Source organism: Sesamum indicum, linkage group LG8, assembly GCF_000512975.1.
Source record: "Sesamum indicum cultivar Zhongzhi No. 13 linkage group LG8, S_indicum_v1.0, whole genome shotgun sequence".
Lineage (NCBI taxonomy): Eukaryota > Viridiplantae > Streptophyta > Magnoliopsida > Lamiales > Pedaliaceae > Sesamum > Sesamum indicum.
The window spans coordinates 21,475,616-21,495,275 of NC_026152.1; the positions used below are offsets into that span (position 1 = coordinate 21,475,616).

The 19,660-nt window shown below is 37.5% G+C and overlaps 2 protein-coding genes across 4 annotated transcripts; one reads left to right on the forward strand and one right to left on the reverse strand.

The window, feature by feature from the left end:
- LOC105169871 (pentatricopeptide repeat-containing protein At1g62350) lies at positions 1,880–5,833 on the reverse strand. Of its 3 annotated transcripts, XM_020695610.1 has the most exons (4): positions 5,528–5,642; positions 4,935–5,305; positions 4,277–4,375; positions 1,880–2,144 (listed from the first exon to the last, which is right to left on the reverse strand). In XM_020695610.1, exons 2-4 carry the CDS (start codon positions 5,277–5,279, stop codon positions 1,968–1,970), a joined length of 621 nt encoding a protein of 206 aa, XP_020551269.1. In that variant the 5' UTR covers positions 5,280–5,305; positions 5,528–5,642; the 3' UTR covers positions 1,880–1,967. The 3 variants fall into 3 exon arrangements, with proteins under 3 accessions (XP_020551269.1, XP_011088727.1, XP_020551268.1); XM_011090425.2 differs by having other exon boundaries at positions 1,880–4,375; positions 5,628–5,833; XM_020695609.1 differs by having other exon boundaries at positions 1,880–4,375.
- Positions 13,990–19,493, forward strand: LOC105169873 (glutamate--tRNA ligase, chloroplastic/mitochondrial). The gene is made up of 12 exons (XM_011090427.2): positions 13,990–14,445; positions 14,608–14,729; positions 15,239–15,421; positions 16,479–16,597; positions 16,685–16,733; positions 16,890–16,991; positions 17,165–17,267; positions 17,375–17,438; positions 17,650–17,764; positions 18,055–18,155; positions 18,636–18,792; positions 18,869–19,493. Exons 1-12 carry the CDS (start codon positions 14,091–14,093, stop codon positions 19,103–19,105), a joined length of 1,707 nt encoding a protein of 568 aa, XP_011088729.1. The 5' UTR covers positions 13,990–14,090; the 3' UTR covers positions 19,106–19,493.

Here is a 19,660-nt window from a genome sequence, read left to right on the forward strand (position 1 = left end):
CCGTTTTAGCACGAGTCCAACGAACTCAGGCTTAGGCGTTGGACCTAGATTGCTTAAAGCAGAATTTCAAAGAAAGAGACCTGCAAACAAAACGTTTACACTCCGACGCCCAAGTTAGTACTGAATTCGATGAATAATAATTTGAAATAATGAAGAGCTTTAAAAAGATGAGAAGTAATGGTAGAGAAATAGAAACGAATTATATATATGAATGTGATAGAAGCATAGCAGAATGGCGGCAAAATTTCTATAGGGTGAAGGTGTCCCTCCACTTTGGGATGAATCCCCTATTTATAGAAGAGTATCTTCCTTTGCCATGGAACTAATAGTGCTCCCTATTCCTGCGGAAAATAGATAAAATTTGTTTAAGATAAAGCTTGATCAAATCCTACTTTTTAGGGATCATGTTGTTAGGGTTATTATTTTGAGTGAGAAGGAGAGTCCGAGGCGGAAGAGGACTCCCAGCCCCCAAGGAGTCTGGTTGCCATGCGTACTCCTTGTCAGCTAGGAAGGTCTATGTGGAGGGCCCATGTGTTTGCCACGCAAGCCTCGGGGAATGAGAACTGGGCTAGCTATGAACGTTTGGGCTGAACGCGTTGGGCCGTACACAATGGTCTTCTTCTATTATCCTAGCCATACACAAGGGGTGGAGTATTGGGCTCTTTAACTTGTTCTTGGGTCGTAATTCGTTGGGCCATTCCCCCATCATTCAGTGCCCCCCACTTTAAGGAGGAGGGACACCTCCAACTTCTTCTTAGAGTAGGAATTCTTGTCCCCTTTGATCTCGGGGGAGTCCTTCCGTCAACTGGAGAGGGGTTCCTTAAAGCAACCTCCTTCGTCGCTTGTCCCCCCCCCCCCCCGCCCTTTATTTCTTCTGCCTTTGTAAGGGAATGATGGCTGGGCTTAGACCTAGCCTTCTCTATTGCTGGGGGGTGATAACTGCCTCCACCATGCGTAAGGGCGGTTACAAGCCCCTCCTGTCATGGGCGGTTAAAGGAGCGTGCCTTCAACTCCCTCTCTATATCTTTAAACAGGTTACTCCTCCTTATTTCTTTTTCTTTCATTTTTCTTGAAGCGTCACAAGCCTTTTCCATCATAGAGCTCTGTACGTATTTTTTTAATCGAGTCGTGGTTTTTAATAATAATATTATAATATTTAAAAAATATATTAATATAAATTTTTATTTTTTTTGTAATAAATAAATAATTAACCTATCTAAATTCGACTTATTAAATATATATTATAAATATATTTACTATAACTTATAAAATATAAAATATTATTTTAAAAAATAAATTTAATAAAATTAAAACCCCCCACTCCAACCCAACCCATTCCCCTGTCGCAAAAAATGTGAAGATTTTATATGTCAAAAAAAGTATAAAGATCATTTTTAATTCAAAAAGAGATCAAAATTTGTCAGAAATTAATATATTTCGCACTAAGGGCTCGTAAAATCCACCATTCATTAATTTTTTGATGGAATCCAGTTTTAGCAGAATTTTTCAAATCATGGGGGCTTTTTAACTTATTTTTATAATACTGGGAGGTTTTTAATCATTTTGAGAAAAAAAAAGGGGTAAAAAGCAATTTGGCCTCAAAATTTACACAGAAGTTGAGAACGCGTTCCAAATGAGTTGCGTAACCTCTTCGCAAAGAGAGAAATTTGAAAAAGCAGAGAGGTTGAGCTGTGTAACTGTTGCAAAGAGAGGAAAAAAGCAGGAAAAGCCTTATATTAATGTCGGGTTATGCCACTACCACATTCTTCTTTTCACCAATAATCCATCAATTAAAGTTAACCAAAATGGAAGCCAAGGTCTTTTTGCCCTCCCCATCATCAGAAAATAATCAAATATCTTACGGAAAAGCAAAAAGGCGGAACCCAAAAGGAAACAATGATATTACATCAGTATATACACATATACATATAGAAGAATGAAACTAATGTACTGATTACTGTTCAAACTCATAACTCCCTCACATGGCTGCTCTCCACCTCCAGGCTGCGGTCATCTGCTACTTGTTTTCTGCACTTCATACATCCACAGTAACCGCCCAATATCAAGAATGGAAGTCTGCTACAGCAACCTATTCCAAAGAGAGAGGCCTCCATCATCACTGGTAATTTCTTATTGTATAGTGCCTGCAGAGAAGTCCATCAATTGTTCTTACTGCCATTGATCTCTGTCCACCTACTATGGCCTACCCGCTGATTATGGCAGGTGGTGCAACTTTCCAAGAGCCCACTTTCAGATGCCAGAGGCTGCATTTTCTCTTATTGCCCAGCAAAAAGCATATATTGTTTCCGTCCAGTACAGAAGGTACTTCAAGGTTCACACTTGCTCATTCAATAATCAGCATAATAATATATAGTTGCTCTACTACCTCAAACACTTCGTGTTTAGGGTGCAATGTAAAAGAAAAGGGGGAATCAGATTCACACTCAAGGGCAGAGCTTATTTCATGCAAGTGTTAATCACCAATGTTGGGTTGGATGGAGAAATTGTTGCGGTAAAAGTGAAGGGATCAAGGACCATATGGGTTCAGATGGAAAGGAACTGGCAATGTAACACCAAGCTTGCAGGGCAACCTCTATCATTTGAGGTCACCACTGCTAGTAGCATAACATTGGCAACTTACAATGTTGCACCACAAACTGGAAGTTTGGTCAGACATTCCTAGGCAAACAGTTCCAGCACTAATGTCTGCACTTCACAAAAACAAGTGCATGTTTTCTTCTGAAATTAGCCAACTGGTTCCTATGTTGTTAATGTAGATACATGTCTACCACAGCAAGTTAAATCGATTTTGCCCCATTTAACAATAAAGAACACATTGGTGGGCAATCTCCAATAAATGAGTTACTTGAACTGCAACATAAATGAGATACGATAAATTATGTACTCCGTCATTTTTATGCCTCACCTCTATCTCTTCATTTTCATTGAAGGGAAAATCATTCACCTTCAACAAAAACAACGCACACCCCACACAAAATAAACTCCACGATAAGCAATCGATTAGATTTATGTTCCTCTGCCACTTGATCCATCACACAAGCATTTTAACTCAAAGGTAGTAACACAAGTTGTTTACAGAAACAATACCATTTTTATGTTAAAATTCAGGATAAATTACAACGACCTCCCATGAGGTTTGACACAATTACGAATATCCCCTTGTTGTTTGAAAAATTACAGATACCCCCCTAGTGTTTAATTGAACCATGTAAACCTTAGATGGAGGTATGAAATTGTCAACTATGCTCATATTGTATTTTCCAAACAACGAGGGGTTATTTATAATTATGCCAAACCTCCGGGAAGGTCGTTGTAATTTACCCTAAAATTTAAGTAAAAATGATAAAATGTCATCAGTAGGCACACATTTAGATGAACCACATGTAGCCTTGTATATGCAAATAAATGAAATTCTGGAACCTAAAAGTGTTAAAAAACACAAGGACGTATCGCATTCAATTATACACATGATATTTTGCCACAACCTTTACAGCTGTACCAACACATGTAAAAAGTATTTTCAGAATGCAAAATTTTCTGTGTAGCCTCTCAAACCAATTCATCATTTTAATGCCTCCAACTCTTGCTTTCCAGTTCCATGGCTTAAGAAGTAAATGCAGAGGAATCTATAACCAAGTTTTTCCAGGCCTTATGGAAACTTCCCCCATTCTTAACATACCATTTGCATAATGACCTTAGTTGGCTGTTGAATTGATTAAATTGTCAATTTAACAAGCTTGACATACACAGAACAGGCATCATATGACAGGCCCAGTAAACAATTATAAACATTTAATACCTAATGTGGGCAACGACACTATATGCCATTTATAGTTCCTATAACTGCCAACACTGGCTCCCCATTTCCCAGTAGTACAGAAACTAAAACAACTAAATAGTAGACCAACCAGCAACATATGTAATTCATCCTTGGCAGGTCTTAAATGTTCAGTGATTCTGAGCTGATCTCAGTATCTTCCTTCTCTAAGAAATTCACATAACAGCCATAATATCTTTTTGCTTCCTCCAGTATGATAGCTAAAAGCTTCATTTCCTTATTTGATTTTAAACCATCTATAAGAATTTTAAACGATATTCTATCTGGGTCACATGATAATGATTTCATCAAGTAAAAACACTCCATTGCTAATGCAGTGAGATTCAAATTCATCAAGCTTTGCAGCAACATATTAAAGCCTTCAATATCAGGATTTACTGTACTTTCTGCTTTAAGTTCCATGATAAGTAGTTCGACCTTTTCAAGCAATCCATTGCTCCCCAAAACTGTTATCATTTCAGCATACAGCAACAACTGAGGTCTATACCACTCCTCTTTTCTGATATCCCTGAAAACCTAGATCAGATAACAGTTGATTAGACGTTACCCATAGCAGACAGGGCCAACAATTACACTTGCAGAAAAGCAGCCTGATCCTTCCTCAGTTCAATTAGGAAATGTTAAAGAAGAGAAGCTCCCATATTTTCAGGTATCAAACATTGTGTTACACACACACACACATTGAAGTTATTTTTCTTCATGTTGTTTTTAGAAAATTGGTTTCAGCTATGTCATTGAACAGATTTGTGTAATAAGACAAGAAACTGCCGCACAAGTCCCTTTATAAGTCTCAATCTCTTCATGGACTAAAGCAATGAAAACAGCTTCAAGAATTCTGATTAAGTTATATTCTCCTAAAGAGAGATAGAATATAACTGAAGGAAGGGGGGTGTAGAACTACAGAAGCAATAAAAGCACAGACTTTATCTGTCTGCAACTCATAGAGGGAAAAAAATGAGAGAAGCATATTTCCAGTAGAAGCAGCAATTCGCATGACATTCTCAATTAAATGATTAGGCAATCATGTTACATTAAGCTAGGTGCGGAGAAAGATGAAGGGACAGGGAGCAAAAACCTTAAGGGCCAAAAGACATTGGTTCTGGCGAAGGAGTTCCCGGAGAACAGCAATCATATCAAACTTCAATAAACGCCTGAATCTGTTATCAAATACTTGATCCAGAGACGCCTCTGAGAGGTTGGCAGCCCGCTTCAATGCTTGAACTGTTTGGATAGCCTCAATGCTGAGATTACGACCCTTCTGAAGGGGCTTTCTATTCTTGCTTCTGTCTCTCATCGTAATATTCATCATCCTGCTCCTAGTTCTATGAGAGTTGTGCCATACAGGGGTGTTTGATTTCATTTGCTTCAGGTGTAGTACTCCTACTCCTACTCCCATTTGGATTACATGGGTAAAACTCATTCCAGGCAAGCCCCCTAAATTACTCCCTATAGGAAGGGAAATGAATGGGTAAGATTCCGTCCGGTGAATCGAGGTTAATTTTAAGTTAACCGGGGCATTGTGAGAAACAAAGAGCAAAGAGATAAAAACTATATAGGTGCTTTGTATTAGGGGTGGGTGTTGAGCTTTGAGCAAAATATTGACAGCAATACCCCCGTGAACAAAAACAACCTGGAATCAAGTATAGAAAGAAAAAGACTAGGAAATACCTGAATCTCTCTTTTTCTTTTTGGGGAATACCTGACGGAGATAGAGAGATTGTAGACGGGGATATATTCAACGGAAGGAAAAGAAGGGCTAAGAAATTACCTGACTCACCGTCTATCCTCAGTATGCTCCAATTATATTTTGCTGGAATAGTCGAACAGATGATTCCAGATATTCTGGCAATACCAACTGTATGCCTGAAGCTTACTCCAAGACTTTTGGGACGGTAAATATCAATTTTTGGTCATGCAAACATGTCATTTATTCGAATTCGATTCCTCAAATTTCAAACTCATCACGTTTAATTCTTATATTTGAAAAATCTATCAAATATAATTATCACTGTTAAAACTAACGAATTATGTATATATAAGAAACCCGTTAAAACTAGACTTCAAGCCCTCTGTAAGATCTATCTTATCCAATTCAGCATTCAAAATTTATGCTTGATAGTGAAGAAAGGAGAATAAATAATTGGTTGAAGCACATTTTAACATTCCAAAAGTTTGGTGTAATGATATCAAAATTGTCATTTTAGGTCTAAATGCTCTAAATAAACCTCTTTCTTTTATAAAATAGTAATAATCATTGTGACAGGCAATATCGAAATATACAATTAAATTAACAGATAAAATTTATTTTAATCCTTGATATTTGACTTCGTCTTTAAAATAATTTATATTTTTTTAATTGGCGCGAATTAATCATTCTGGTAGGTGATTTTTCTATATAACTTGTATAAAATATTTTATTTTTTTTCAAATAAAATTATTTTTAGTTCATTGCAAATAAATTTAAAAAACTACAACCGTTTTAATTAGAATATTTTTTACTATTTGGAAATTATTTGAGTAAAATAATTTTGATGCGTTCAAAAAACGTATGGGTCCAATGAATATGGACTATACTCAAAACCGGGGCCGAAGCGAATGCAAATCCTGAAGAGGGGACATGCAAAAAAGGCATTAGCACTCGACACCCAAATTAGTATCAGATTTAGGAGAAAAATAATCGTAAGAAATAAAATGTAATGAAAAATCATAATAGAACAAGCAATTTCATAAGAGAAATCGTGCTAAGAGTGCAATTCGATCGCTAAAACAAAAATAGAGAGTAGTTTTTGACATTCTGGATGGTGTTCCCGTAGAGGAATTCAAGGCATCCCTATTGGAGAACTGAATGTGTCCCTGTTGGAGGACTGAAGGTGTCCCTGTTAGAAGACTGAATGTGTCCCTCTCGTGGGACTTGAAGGTGTCCAAATCGTGGGGCTGAAAGTGTCAGGGTTGAGGGTACTGAAATGAGAAATTGAAATAAAATAACGATTTCGTGAGTAAAATATGGCAAAAGCACAAGTTCAGAGTTGCAGCGAAATAGCAAGATAGTTTCCAACTTTTTGAAGGTTTGTCTATTAGGGGAATGCTGTCTGTATTTATAGAGAAGGAGTCCCTCTCCGCAAGACTTTGTTTGTGAGTTACATTTTCGAGAAAGAAGGCGAAAATCTGGGGATAAGGCACAATCTTATCTTCTCCTTGACTTGAGCAGCATGTCTTTGGTTCGAAGAGGACTTCCACTTCTACAGGGAGTCTTTCTAGGTTAAGGAGTCCAACTTCTTAGGGGCGCTTCCCTTTTCCTGGGCTGCGCTTGGAAGGTGGGTTTGAGTTCTGTAGGCCTTGTACCAGGCTTTCTTCTTGGGTCGATCTTAGTGTACTGGGTTGGCTTATTGTATTGGGTTTTTCTCTTGGGATGAGCCCAGTAATTTTCCAGCAGGCCGTCCTCATGATGTGGGCCTTCTAGGATGTTACGGACTTCTCATTTCTTTCTTCTTTTTGGACCGTTTAGGCCTCTTTGGGCCAGCCTATTTTTATACACATCAATAGCCCCCCACTCTAATAAGTGGAGATTTTGACACTTATTAGAGTAGAAATCTTCAGATATAGGGTTCAAAGAATGAACTTTTCTTTTTTCCTTCTTATTTTTTGAATTCCTGCAAAAAATACTAGTAGCATAAGCATGCTTAGAATAAGAAGAACTTACTTCATACCTATATGGAGTAGGACTTTTTAGGAGGGTGCTTCCATGGAGGAGGCCTTAACGGGTGCCTTTTTGCCTACTCCATTGTAGGGCTTTATTTTTCGGCAAATGAATATTAAATAACAACTACGTGATACTACGAATAGATCTTGCACGGAGCAAAGTTATTGCGCCTCCTCGGAGGAGGGCTTATTTGAGAGGGAGCCCTTCTTGGAGCAAGACTTAGGATCCTTGACGGAGAAAAAATAAGGTGTCCGTTGGAAGCAGAGCTTAGATGTCTCCATGGAGGAGGACTTAGGTGCTTGCAAGAGACAAAGCTTACAAGTCCTTCAAAGAAGGATCAAAGTGCCTGCTTAAAGGAAGACTGGTGCGCCTGTGTAGAAGATAAGGCTTTTAATGAGAGGGATGCCTTCCTCACAAAATCATTACAAGCAAATATATGTTAACACGTTGAAGGGGGTAAAATAGATCTCCAAAATTATTAAAATAAAAAATACTCCTTAAGGGAAGCTGGTATGTTAACACGTTGAGGGGGATGCTTGCTTAGGAGCAAAGCTTATTCCGTGAAGGATGTCTGCTTGGGAGCAGGCTTATTTTTTGAGGGGGATGCCCCCTTGGTGCATGATTTTTTTGAGGAGGATGCCTGCCTCGAGGCGGGGCTTATTCTAGGCATCCGAGTGGAGTAGGTCTTCCTCCTCTTATTCCTTGCATTTTTCACCAAGGACAACATTCTTGTATTCCCTAGTCTCCTCTGTATTTTTCAGCTAGTGCTAGGAGATTATAAAAACTGCTAGGGGATTTCTTAGTTAAAGACTTGAAGAAATCCCCATCTTGTAATCCCTGCGTAAAATCACAAATTAGTATATTAGATGTTGCAGTAGAGACCTCTAGGGCCGCTAAATTAAAGCATTGAAGATACTCACTCAGTGATTCCCCTTCTCTTTATTGTAAAGAGAAAATACTCATGATCGTTTTTTGACATTGTTTACTACTAACAAACTGATGAAGAAATAAAGAGAGAGATTCTCCAAATGATTCGATGTATCCCGAAGGTAATTGATTGAACCACTGTTGGGCTGACCGTGTGAATATGGTTACAGCAATATGGCATTTGACCTCAGGGGTGTTGTAATGGTGGAGAAAGGCAACATTTTCAAAATAGGAGAGGTGCTCCTATGGATCCATGGTTCCATCGTACTCCGGCAGGTTGGGCTCCTTCTAGTTGAAGGGGAGTTCGTCTCCTATGGTCTCTTCATTGAAGGGGATACCCTGCTGCTTCTCCGATAGCGTTCCCATGATTTGGTACTAGATATTTTGGAGGCTTTTGTGCAGGCATTCCAGACGTGCAATCCACTGAGGGACGTCCAGTTGGATTTGCGAGGGGGGTCTCTGGTCACTTGCGACCGGCAGTGCTGGGTAAGGGATACCCTTTGGTTTCCTGCCTTAGGGCATCCATGTCAAATGGGGTTACTGTGTGGGTTAGGATTAGTGTCAACATATGCTCCTGTGTAGCCGTCGTGACCATCTGTTGTATAGTTCATAGGAGTCCTGTGGGGAGCTCCCCGAGGAGGTGTCTGAAGAGGGACTGTGTTGTGGAGGCCTAGTTAGTGGGTTAGTAGGTCTGGAGAGTCTTGGGACCACCGCTCCACTGGTGAGGATTGTCCTACTCATAGGGGATACCCTACTAGCAGGTGCCAGGGGGGTTTCCGCAACAACTTCCAAAGTCTGATTGTTGCTAGGTGCCTCCACAGTCTTCTGTTTGCTTGCAAGATTGCTGTAGATTTTCATGGTAACTCACTTCTTTAACTCAACTTTCCCACAAACAGCTCAAATGATACCTTTAGAAAACGCACGGGTCCAATGAATATGGACTATGTTAAAAGCTTGGGTCGAAGCGAATTCAAATCCTGAATGGGGGACCTGCAAAAAAGGCGTTAGCTCTCAAACGTCCAAGTTAGTATCTAATTTAGGGAAAAAATAATCGTGAGAAATAAAATATAATGAGAAATCGTGATAGAATAAACAATTTCGTGAGAGAAATCGTGCTAAAAGTGCAATTCGATTGCTAAAGCAAGAATACAGAGTGATTTTTCAGATTTTGGAGGGTGTCCCACTAAAGGGATTGAAAGTGTCCCTGTTGGTGAACTGAAGGTGTCCCTATTGGAGGACTGAAGGTGTCCCTCTTGTGAGGCTTAAAGGTGTCCCTCGCGTGGGGCTGAATGGTGTCCCTGTTGAGGGGTGCTAAAATGAGAAATTAAAATTATAACAAAAGCACGAGTTGAGAGTTGCAGCGAAATAACAAGACAGTTTCCAACTTCTTGAAGGTCTGTCTATTGGGGGGATGCTGCTTGTATTTATGGAGAAGGAGTCCCTCTTCGCAGGACTCTGTTTGTGAGCTGCATTTTCAAGAAAGAAGGCGAAAATTTGGGGATAAGGCACGATCTTTTCTCCTCCTTGACTTGGGCAGCACGTCTTTGGTTGGAAGATGACTCCTTTTACATGAGGACTTCTACATCTGCAGGGAATCTTTCTAGGTCAAGGAGTCCAACTTCTTATGGGCGCTTCCCTTTTCCTAGGCTGGCTTTGGAAGGTGGGTTTGAGTCCGATAGGCCTTGTACCAGGCTTTCTTCTTGGTCCGATCTTGGTGTATTGGGCTTTCCTTTTGGTTTGAGCCTAGTAATTTTTCAGTAGGCCGTCCTCATGATGTGGGCATCCTAGGATGTTACGGACCTCTCATTTCTTTTTTGTTTTCGATCGTTCAGACCTATTTGGGCCAACTTATTTTTATACACATTAAATTTGATCAATACATATAAATATAATCATTGTGGGATGAATGAGCTTTAATTTTTCAAATAAAAGAACACTTGCATAAATAAGTTAGAAAAAACAAAATATATATATATATATATAGCAAAATTATCTAAATAAAAAGGCTTCTAGATCAGTATATAAATAACAAATGAATATGTTATGATTTTTATTTAAACTTGTTTCTCCAATTTGATTCAAATGTTTTTTTTGGCCCCAAAGTATTCGTTATATTTACAAATGTTATGTTTATATGCCATCTGATCAAGTTAATATTTAAATAATGGATGAATAGCAATTTACCCTCGTAATATTGAAAATGAGCACATTATCTATTCATGAAAAAAATATAGCAATTTACCCTCATATACTTTTTAAAATAAAGCAAATTACCTCCTTATACAGGGAGGTAAATTGCTTCATTGTAAAAAACATAGGGAGGTAAATTGTTGTATTTTAAAAAATATAGGGATGTAAATCGCTATTTGTTTTTTCATAAGGGGGTAATTTGCTCATTTACGATATCAAAATGAGATTGCTTGCATTTTTTCCTTTAAATAATTATCAAATTATAAATACTTTTAACTAAAACTGGTTATAATTTTATATGGTAGGTGCCAATTGCAATTTAAAAAAAGGTGAGAGATTACAATATTTTTTTTTTATAAAAATAATGACAAGTTATATATGGATAATATGAAAAAAATCACCAATTAGTGAAATACCAATCCAGGAGCGTATAGAGTTGGAGTGCTTTTTTAAGACTGTCTAACCGCTTTTTTTTTTAACTTCAAGCAGGGACAATTTAACACAAGCCTCTTTTAATGAAATAAGTTAAGATCTTTTTTTTTTTAAGTTATTAAACTCAAATATGGGGATTAAAATGAATTATGTCCTTATATTTGTTGGAAAAATAAAAAATTGTGCCGTGGAAAACCACTGTCTTGAAAGTGAAATTTCGATACTATCGTGGTGCAGATAGTATAAATCGATCGCTTCTCAAGGTTAACACAGCTATTACTTTCTTACACACGCACTCGTGGAAGAAAGCTTGAAACAACGAACAAAATTAACACTCAGGAGTGAAAGAGGAGGAAAGAGCTAGAAGAGAAGAGCCTCTCGATTTTTGGTGTGTATGAAATGCATAGGGGTTGAGCCTATTTATAGATCTGTAATGTTTGAGAAAGTTGGACTCTCTACCAACTTTTATAGATGTGTAATGTTTGAGAAAGTTGGACTCTCTACCAACTACAAAAAATTGCCAACGGATATGTTTGTTAAAATATGCACAATATTTGGCTAAAAATGAGTAAGAGATTTTTAATCATTTCCAACATACTTTCCAATGAGTAAGGGAATAGTGAGAGTGATAGTAAGAAATACAACCAAAATAGGACAAAACAATGCACAAATATTCCCAGATAGGGTACTAAGGGTAACTTGATTAATCAACTTAAGAAGAAGAAATATATCAGAACTGTGACGAATGGTTACCCAGACGAACTGAAGTAGGAACAACGGATTAGGCCACAATCTCCAAATAGGAACTCCTAGTTCACCACAATTATTGAGCTAAGAAAGAATACTATCTCATTTTTACTGAATTTGGTGGATTGGAACTGAAAGTTAACACATCATCTCAAAAGTGATTGATATATTTTCATCACATGATCAGAATCAACTACAGCTACTATACATTCATCTTCAACACAACACACTGATATCAAGATTTGAAATTTTGAAAAAGTTCCAACTTCTGTCAAAGGAACGTTCTTGGAAGAAGATATAATGAATTTAATCAATAAAATCAACAAAAACTTGCTCAAATATGACAACCAAAACCGAGGTAATAACCAAGCTTAGATTGGCTATAAACTTTAAAAAGGCCACAAGTTACAATTACAATGCTTTTTTCCTCACTTCTTCCGGCCTGCATCATCATTTCCTAATGCAAAATGTATGTAATTAAAGCTGTAATTCAATTTCAATACTTTTTGTGCCAAGATACTGTTTGTCAAATTTAAACTGATCAAACAGATTATTATAAGTAACTTAGTCTTAAACACCAGCAATCTTCTCCGGAACCAATTATCCATATTCAAAAGCAAATTCACTGTTTTATCACGTTAAGACCAAATTACATGCTACCATACCCAAAAACCTGAACCCCCACCAAGCCCAACCACGAACAAGAAATAGGACGAAAATACAGCAATCAGCCATCTACAGAAGCAAACATATGGAAAAGGCTAAAGTCCGCACATCAAAACTTAAAAATTCACAAAATAGAAAATTCCAAAGATGTTGGAAAAGAAGGAATCTGTTGTTGATGTACTTGATAATATGATTTCGCTTTCAACTGTTGAAAAAAATGAAAGACTGTGTCGTGAAAAACCACTGCCTTGAAAGTAAAATTTCGATACTATCATGGTGCCATTAGTATAAATCGATCGCTCCCCAAGGTTAACACAGTTATTACTTTTTTACACGCACACTCGTGGAAGAAAACTTGAAACAACGAACAAAATTAACACTTAGGAGTGAAAAAAGAGGAAAGAGCTAGAAGAGAAGAGGCTCAATTTTTGGTGTGTATGAAATGCATAGGGGCTGGGGCTAGTTATAGATGTGTAATGCTTGAGAAAGTTGGAATCTCTACCTACTACAAAAAAATTACCGATGGATATGTTTGTTAAATTATGCACAATATTTGGCTAAAAATGAGTAAGAGATTTAGTCATTTCCAACAATATTGACACCTACGATTTAAAAAAAAAAAAAAAACTAATACAATATAAAGAGTGAAGCAAGTGATAAACATGCGTGAAAAATAAAAAGTAGAGCAAGTGATAAACATGCATGCAAAACATGAAATAAAAGTAATAGTAGATTGATGATTAAAAAATAACGATGATCATTTGAAAGAAATAAATAATTATATTGCTATAGATATTTAAGGTTTGATATTATCATGTTTTTTTAACTTACATCTATGAGTGGGATGTGCTTTTTTTTTAATACTAGTACCATAAATACGAATATTAATCGATTATAATCATGAATTCATCGAAAAGTTACTTGAACCTCCCTTATACAATTTATTCTTTATAGAAAAAAATATTTTAATTTTAAGATTTTATCTTGTCAACCTTATATTAAAAAAGAAAACGCATCTTATTAAAGGTTTGTGTATTAATAAGTTACCTTGGTAGTTTATATAAAAAAAAAATATTTTAAGAGAATTCAAGTAGTTTTTCTAAAAAATAAATACAAAAGGAAACTAATAATAACATGAATAACGAAATGGATTATTACGTAAAATCTCAAACTATATACTCACCAAAAATCAAATGAAATATTTTAGAAGAGCATATCTGTTTAATATCTCAGTATTTGATATGTTAATCAATATTTTTATGGCACCGGAAAATTTGTGAATTTATTAACTACTTCAACACAAAGTAATAAAATACTCCTTAAAAATGAATTCAGTATATAAATTCAAAAAACAATGAAGAACAAACTTATTCTTGTGTAACGATTATAGGAAACCCCATCAGCAGCCTTGCGTTGAGCAGAAAACTCAAATGGGCTCAAGCTCCGAAACAGGCCCACCCACCCACCCCACGCCAACTCCGGACGAACCTCATCTTCTCAGCTGCTCCACTTTCTTTCTGCCCAAGGAAAAAGAAGAAGAAATCATTCCACCCCATTTCCTCCCTCGAAATGGGTTGTCTAGTTGGGGCGCCAGCTCTTGGAATCAAGGTTCTGGGAGTTCCAGAGATGGCTCCGTCGATGCTGCTTTTCCGTGGCAGAGTGTTTCGAAGCTTTAGAGTTTCAGCATCATCCTCGTCGCCGCACTCGTCCACAGAGTCAATTCGAGTGCGCTTCGCACCTTCTCCTACCGGGAATCTCCATGTCGGGGGTGCGCGCACTGCACTCTTCAACTACTTGTTCGCCAGGTCTAAAGGCGGCAAATTTGTGCTCCGAATTGAAGACACCGACTTAGAAAGATCCACTAAGGAGTCAGAAGACGCTTTGCTTCGTGATCTTTCCTGGCTTGGTCTAGATTGGGATGAAGGTTGCCCCTCCCTTCTTTTAGTCTTCCATCGCATATCAAACAATTGAAATAGTTTTTTGTTTAACCCGATAGTTGTTGAGATTTGCTTCTATTTTGCTATCTATCAGGGTTATTTAGTTGTTCACATTTTTACTATTTAAGTGTCATGGGATTGATATATAGGCCCCGGTGTTGGTGGGGATTATGGTCCCTACCGGCAGTCTGAAAGAAACGCCCTTTACAAGCAGTATGCCGAGAAACTCCTGCAAGCTGGTCATGTTTATCGCTGTTTCTGCTCAAACGAGGTAATCTTAGCCTTCTCTTTTGATTGTTTAATTTTCAAAGCACTTCCCTTTTCTCTTTTCCAACTATAAATCGTAAGGTGCTTGAATCATTCTGTATTCTGCCAGGGAATGTAGTGACATGCATCGCTAGCAACGAGTGAGGTCTACCATGTTTGCCTTATTGATGTTTAGTTTTTCAGTAGTTTTATGCCAAGTTTCTAGTAGCACATGACAGTTGTTGATTTAGTATACTCCATTTCTGGAAAGTAAAGTACACTCTTGAGTCTCACTTCATGACTCTTAGTTATCCCTGTACACTCATCAGAGCCTCTGGTTTCCATGCTTTTGAATTTATTGTAGTTGTACAGATCACTTACTGAGTGCCACTGCAAGCCCATATTAAATCTTATAACATCCTTTTGAATTGGTTTATTGTTCAATCTTATTTCATAGGTCCTTCTTACGTTTTGTCTTTCAGACTGATCATTTTTCTTGTATTTGGTGGGCTAAATCTATAACCATTGTGCCAGGAGCTGGAAAAGATGAAGGAGATTGCGAAACTGAAGCAGCTCCCTCCTGTGTACAGTGGCAAGTGGGCCAATGCAACAGAGATGGAAGTGCAAGAGGAGCTGGAAAAAGGGACACCTTATACTTATCGATTTAGAGTTCCTACGACAGGAAGTTTGACAATCCACGATCTCATCCGTGGTGAGGTATACACTTATCAATGTTAGCTCAGCTAGTGGTCCAGTGCGTGTAATATTGTGTTCATAAGCCGAAGCTATCTTCTTCTGGAGATAAGCATGCATGTTGTAACAGAAAATAATTTAGGCAGACCCAAATAGGTCATAGATAAGCCAGGGTGCGAAGCTGGATTAGAACATTTATCTTTTGCAGATTCAGAGAAGTCCCTTTGCAAACTTTCAAAGTGCATCCAGGTAGTGCCTGCTACTGTGAAGAAGAATGGAAATAATGCCAATATTGTTTTTTGATAATCTGCAATTAAGTCTAGAAGGGGTGCCCTGAAACATTTGTTTTACTTTTCAGTGCTTGTATTATTTCTTATTTTTGATGTACAAAGGAATCAAACTACTGACTGTAGGGCCTGGCTAAGGAGAATTTTTCCTGGATCTTAAATTTTGTTATGACCGAAATTAGTAAAGAACATCAATGACTTTCCAAATTCGGAATAAACACATATAAGATTAACACTTCAGTTAGTAGTATAATAGAGACATAGATGGGGTATCTATATATACTTTTGAAATGAATCTTGCCAATTAGTAGAAGCATTTTGAAACAAGTACCTTGTATTAAACCTCCATTTTGTTGGATTATTTCAGCTGCCGGCGGTTGCAGGACAGTGGTCTGTTTTATCACTGGTTCTGCACATTAGATTTGTCTGAGTCACAGAAATGTGAAGTGATGTGAATTTTATATTTCCGTATTATTTCAAACTTGCATCCCCACAAAATGAGCTCACCTTTTTGTGAAGTTGGTACTGTATCTCAGGTATAAATAGTTGCCCCTTCCCACCAACAGAGAAATTTATGTTATACAAAATAATTTTAGATGGCTGTTGCAGTTGTGTCATAAGAATGGAAATTTGAGAATACATGAACTTCTGGAATCATGATAGTATGTTCATCATTAGCCTATGTAAGACTGGTTATTGAACGTATCAGCTACTTACTTTATATTTGTGCCTTGTTGCATAGGTATGCGTCCTACCTTTAATTTGGTGCTAACTTGCTTGATAGTGTTATGAAGGTAAGTTGGAGTTTTGACACACTCGGAGATTTTGTGATTATGAGAAGCAATGGGCAACCTGTTTACAATTTTTGTGTAACTGTCGATGATGCTACCATGGCTATATCACATGTTATAAGGTGAGTACAGTATGCTAATGCAAATGCTACTTACATTGTTGTTTTTCATTGTCTATGTTGGTGTTGTAACTGGAATTTGTATAGCAGAGCAGAGGAACACTTGCCAAATACTTTGAGGCAAGCTTTGATATATAAGGTAACACTGGTATCTGTTTTCTGTTTATTTTATTCTTTTCATTGTTCTGTGAAGTTGGATGTAGTTTATTGGTTGAGTAGAAAATTCTAATCTTCAAGATATATCTCTTGGCACGTGGATAAGCCTAATAAAACTAGAAATATTTTCTGAAACCAGGCTCTGGGATTCCCAATGCCTAGATTTGCACATGTTTCTTTGATTCTTGCACCTGATAGGAGCAAACTGTCAAAACGGCATGGGGCAACTTCAGTGGGTCAGGTAAACGATTATTGCATTATCTGTTTTATTTTTCCCCAGTTTGGATAGACTTGTTCAACCATCAATCTGTAACTGAGTTTCAATGAACACAATTACTTTTTGTCATTTTGCTGTTCATTTTACGTACTCTTTTTCCCTGGATTCACATCTATGCATTGAAACTTTCCTGATAGTTCAAGGAGATGGGTTTTCTGCCTCAAGCAATGGTGAACTATCTCGCATTATTGGGCTGGGGTGATGGTACCGAGAATGAATTTTTTACCCTTGACCAGCTTGGTTAGTTAGTCTCCCTATGGAAGACTTGTTTATGTGATGTTTCTTGCAATTTAAGTGCTTTAAAGTCATCATTGTCATGATATCAAAACTTCCAACTTGTTTTGCAGTTGATAAGTTCAAAATTGAGCGTGTCAATAAAAGTGGAGCTGTTTTTGATTCTGCCAAGTTAAGGTAATTGTGGATCTCTTAGCCAAGATATACTGAATAGTTTGTTGTATCTTGTGCGTAGAATATAACTATTAGCATCTTTGTGGAATTGCTGGTTATGTTTGCTGTAACCTTTATGTTAGTAATCTCATTTGTTGTATTCTTTCAAATGATTGTTAATATCAGTGGATTCTTTTTGCTGGTTCCCTCAAATTGTACTTCGTGATAATGCAAGGTGGATGAATGGACAACATTTGAGATCCCTTCCATCAGAAGAACTAACCAAGCTTATTGGTGAGCGTTGGAAAAGCACTGGCATGGTCATGGAGTCAGAGGGGAGCTTTATACAAGTATAGCTTGCTTTTCCATCTTATTTCATAAACCACCACTTTTCTCGGTAACACCGTCTAGATGGTCCTATATGTCATGCCTCATATTAGAAATTTGATTTGGGCATGCTTCAAGTTTCCAGAAGAGAGATGATTTCTTTGAGCTTGTATAGTATTCTTCCCATCTTAAGTGGCTGACTACATGACAATGACCATTATCAAATCATTCATATAAAACTCTTGTAATAATTTGTCTTTCTATTGCAATTTGGTAATGATGGTAATATGCCGTCATCAATTCCTATGACCAGGAGGCTGTCCAGCTGCTGAAGGATGGGATTGACTTGATAACAGATGCTGACAATGCTCTTTCAAGCCTACTGTCGTATCCCTTATATTCAACACTCTCCAGGTACTTTGAAATCCATGATAGACAGTTGCTTGTTTGTTTTGGATCATATCAGTTGTCTCACTTTTAGTTCCTTTGATTTGAGATTTTAAAGTTCCTTTATGAAAAGTAAGATCATCTTTGGAGCCATTTTACGGTGGTTTAGAGGAAATTTATTCAGGGTGTTGTATAGGGCAATCAGTAACATGCATTTATATTGAACAAATCATGCAAAATAGTGCTGTTATAACCTAAATTTTCAGAAAATTTTTTAAAGCAAATGCTCCTGCACAGCATATATCACACTGCTTTAATGGAGTATTCTATAGATCAGAACATTGATTGGTTGGTTGGTACAGTGGCTTTATGGAAAGCATGCTCTTTAGCTAGTCATGGTAATCAAGCTTATACTACTGATAAAGATAGAACAGAAACCGTGGTGATTATTTGTGCCGTTAAGGGATAAATGATACGGTATAAAGAATTGTCCTCGATTGATTACAGTCCGGAAGGTAAGCCTGTATTAGAAGATAAGTTGTCAGAAGTCGCTGCGAATTTGCTAGCTGCATATGACAGTGGAGACTTAAGTAGTGCACTTGAAGAAGGTAGTGCTGGGTGGCAGAAGTGGGTGAAGAGCTTTGGCAAATCACTGAAACGCAAGGTTGGTTTTCTTGACGAAAGATTAAACTTATTTTTCTTTGTATATCTATTTGTATTCATTGCAGTTTGCAATCCAGGGAAAATCTCTCTTCATGCCTCTTCGAGTTTTGCTGACGGGAAAGCTCCATGGTCCTGATATGGGAGCAGGTTTACTTCTGGTCTATAAAGCTGGAAGATGTGGAGTGGTAGCACCTAGATCTGGGTTTGTTACATTGGATGAGAGGTTCAAAATGCTTCGAGAAATCGAATGGGAATCGTTTGGTAAGGATAATCCTGCCGTGGAGTCTGCTGAAGCTGTTCCTGTGTCTAATTGAAATTGGCCTGCCTTTGTCATGCTTTCCTCCCTTCTCACTCCCTTTCCCAGTGGGAAGTAATGGATAAGATGGTTTTGCCTCAATTGCCTTTTACAGAAGCAGGTGGTAGAGTTGCGTGTCTCCATGTTTAGAGCAGTTGGAGATCTGTAGCCTAGATTTCGATAGTGGGTTCCGTTTTCGGGAGAAATGGGGATCTTTACTTGTATAAATATTTTGTGATCCGAAATCCGTTGAGCAGCATTTTAATTTTACGGAAATGTACGCAATACTTGTTTGCTATCATTCTTGTTACTGAGAATGTAACCAATTCCTGCCCTATGTTTGGGCTTCTTTTTAGGTTGTATTGGAATATTATGTTTTATGGAAAATGGTGCTTTTTGGAAATTAATTAGCAATTAGCATGGATGCTTGGATTTATTTCCAAAATTGTTAAAGATTGTGTGCAATTGTGCGCGTGTGCGTCGAGTATTGTGGTTGCATGCATGCGATCATTTTTCTCTTTTTTTTTTTTATTCCAAAAAATGTTGTGTATTTTTAATAAAAGTGAAATTTATT

Coding starts and splice junctions, on each gene's coding strand:
- LOC105169871 (XM_011090425.2), bottom strand. CDS start 5,279: ATGAGTTTTACCCATGTAATCCAAATGGGAGTAGGAGTAGGAGTACTA. Junction 4,376..4,934: donor AATGTCTTTTGGCCCTTAAG/GTTTTTGCTCCC, acceptor TATCTGATCTAG/GTTTTCAGGGATATCAGAAA.
- LOC105169873 (XM_011090427.2), top strand. CDS start 14,091: ATGGGTTGTCTAGTTGGGGCGCCAGCTCTTGGAATCAAGGTTCTGGGA. Junction 14,730..15,238: donor GCTGTTTCTGCTCAAACGAG/GTAATCTTAGCC, acceptor CCATTGTGCCAG/GAGCTGGAAAAGATGAAGGA. Junction 17,268..17,374: donor TTTTACCCTTGACCAGCTTG/GTTAGTTAGTCT, acceptor CTTGTTTTGCAG/TTGATAAGTTCAAAATTGAG.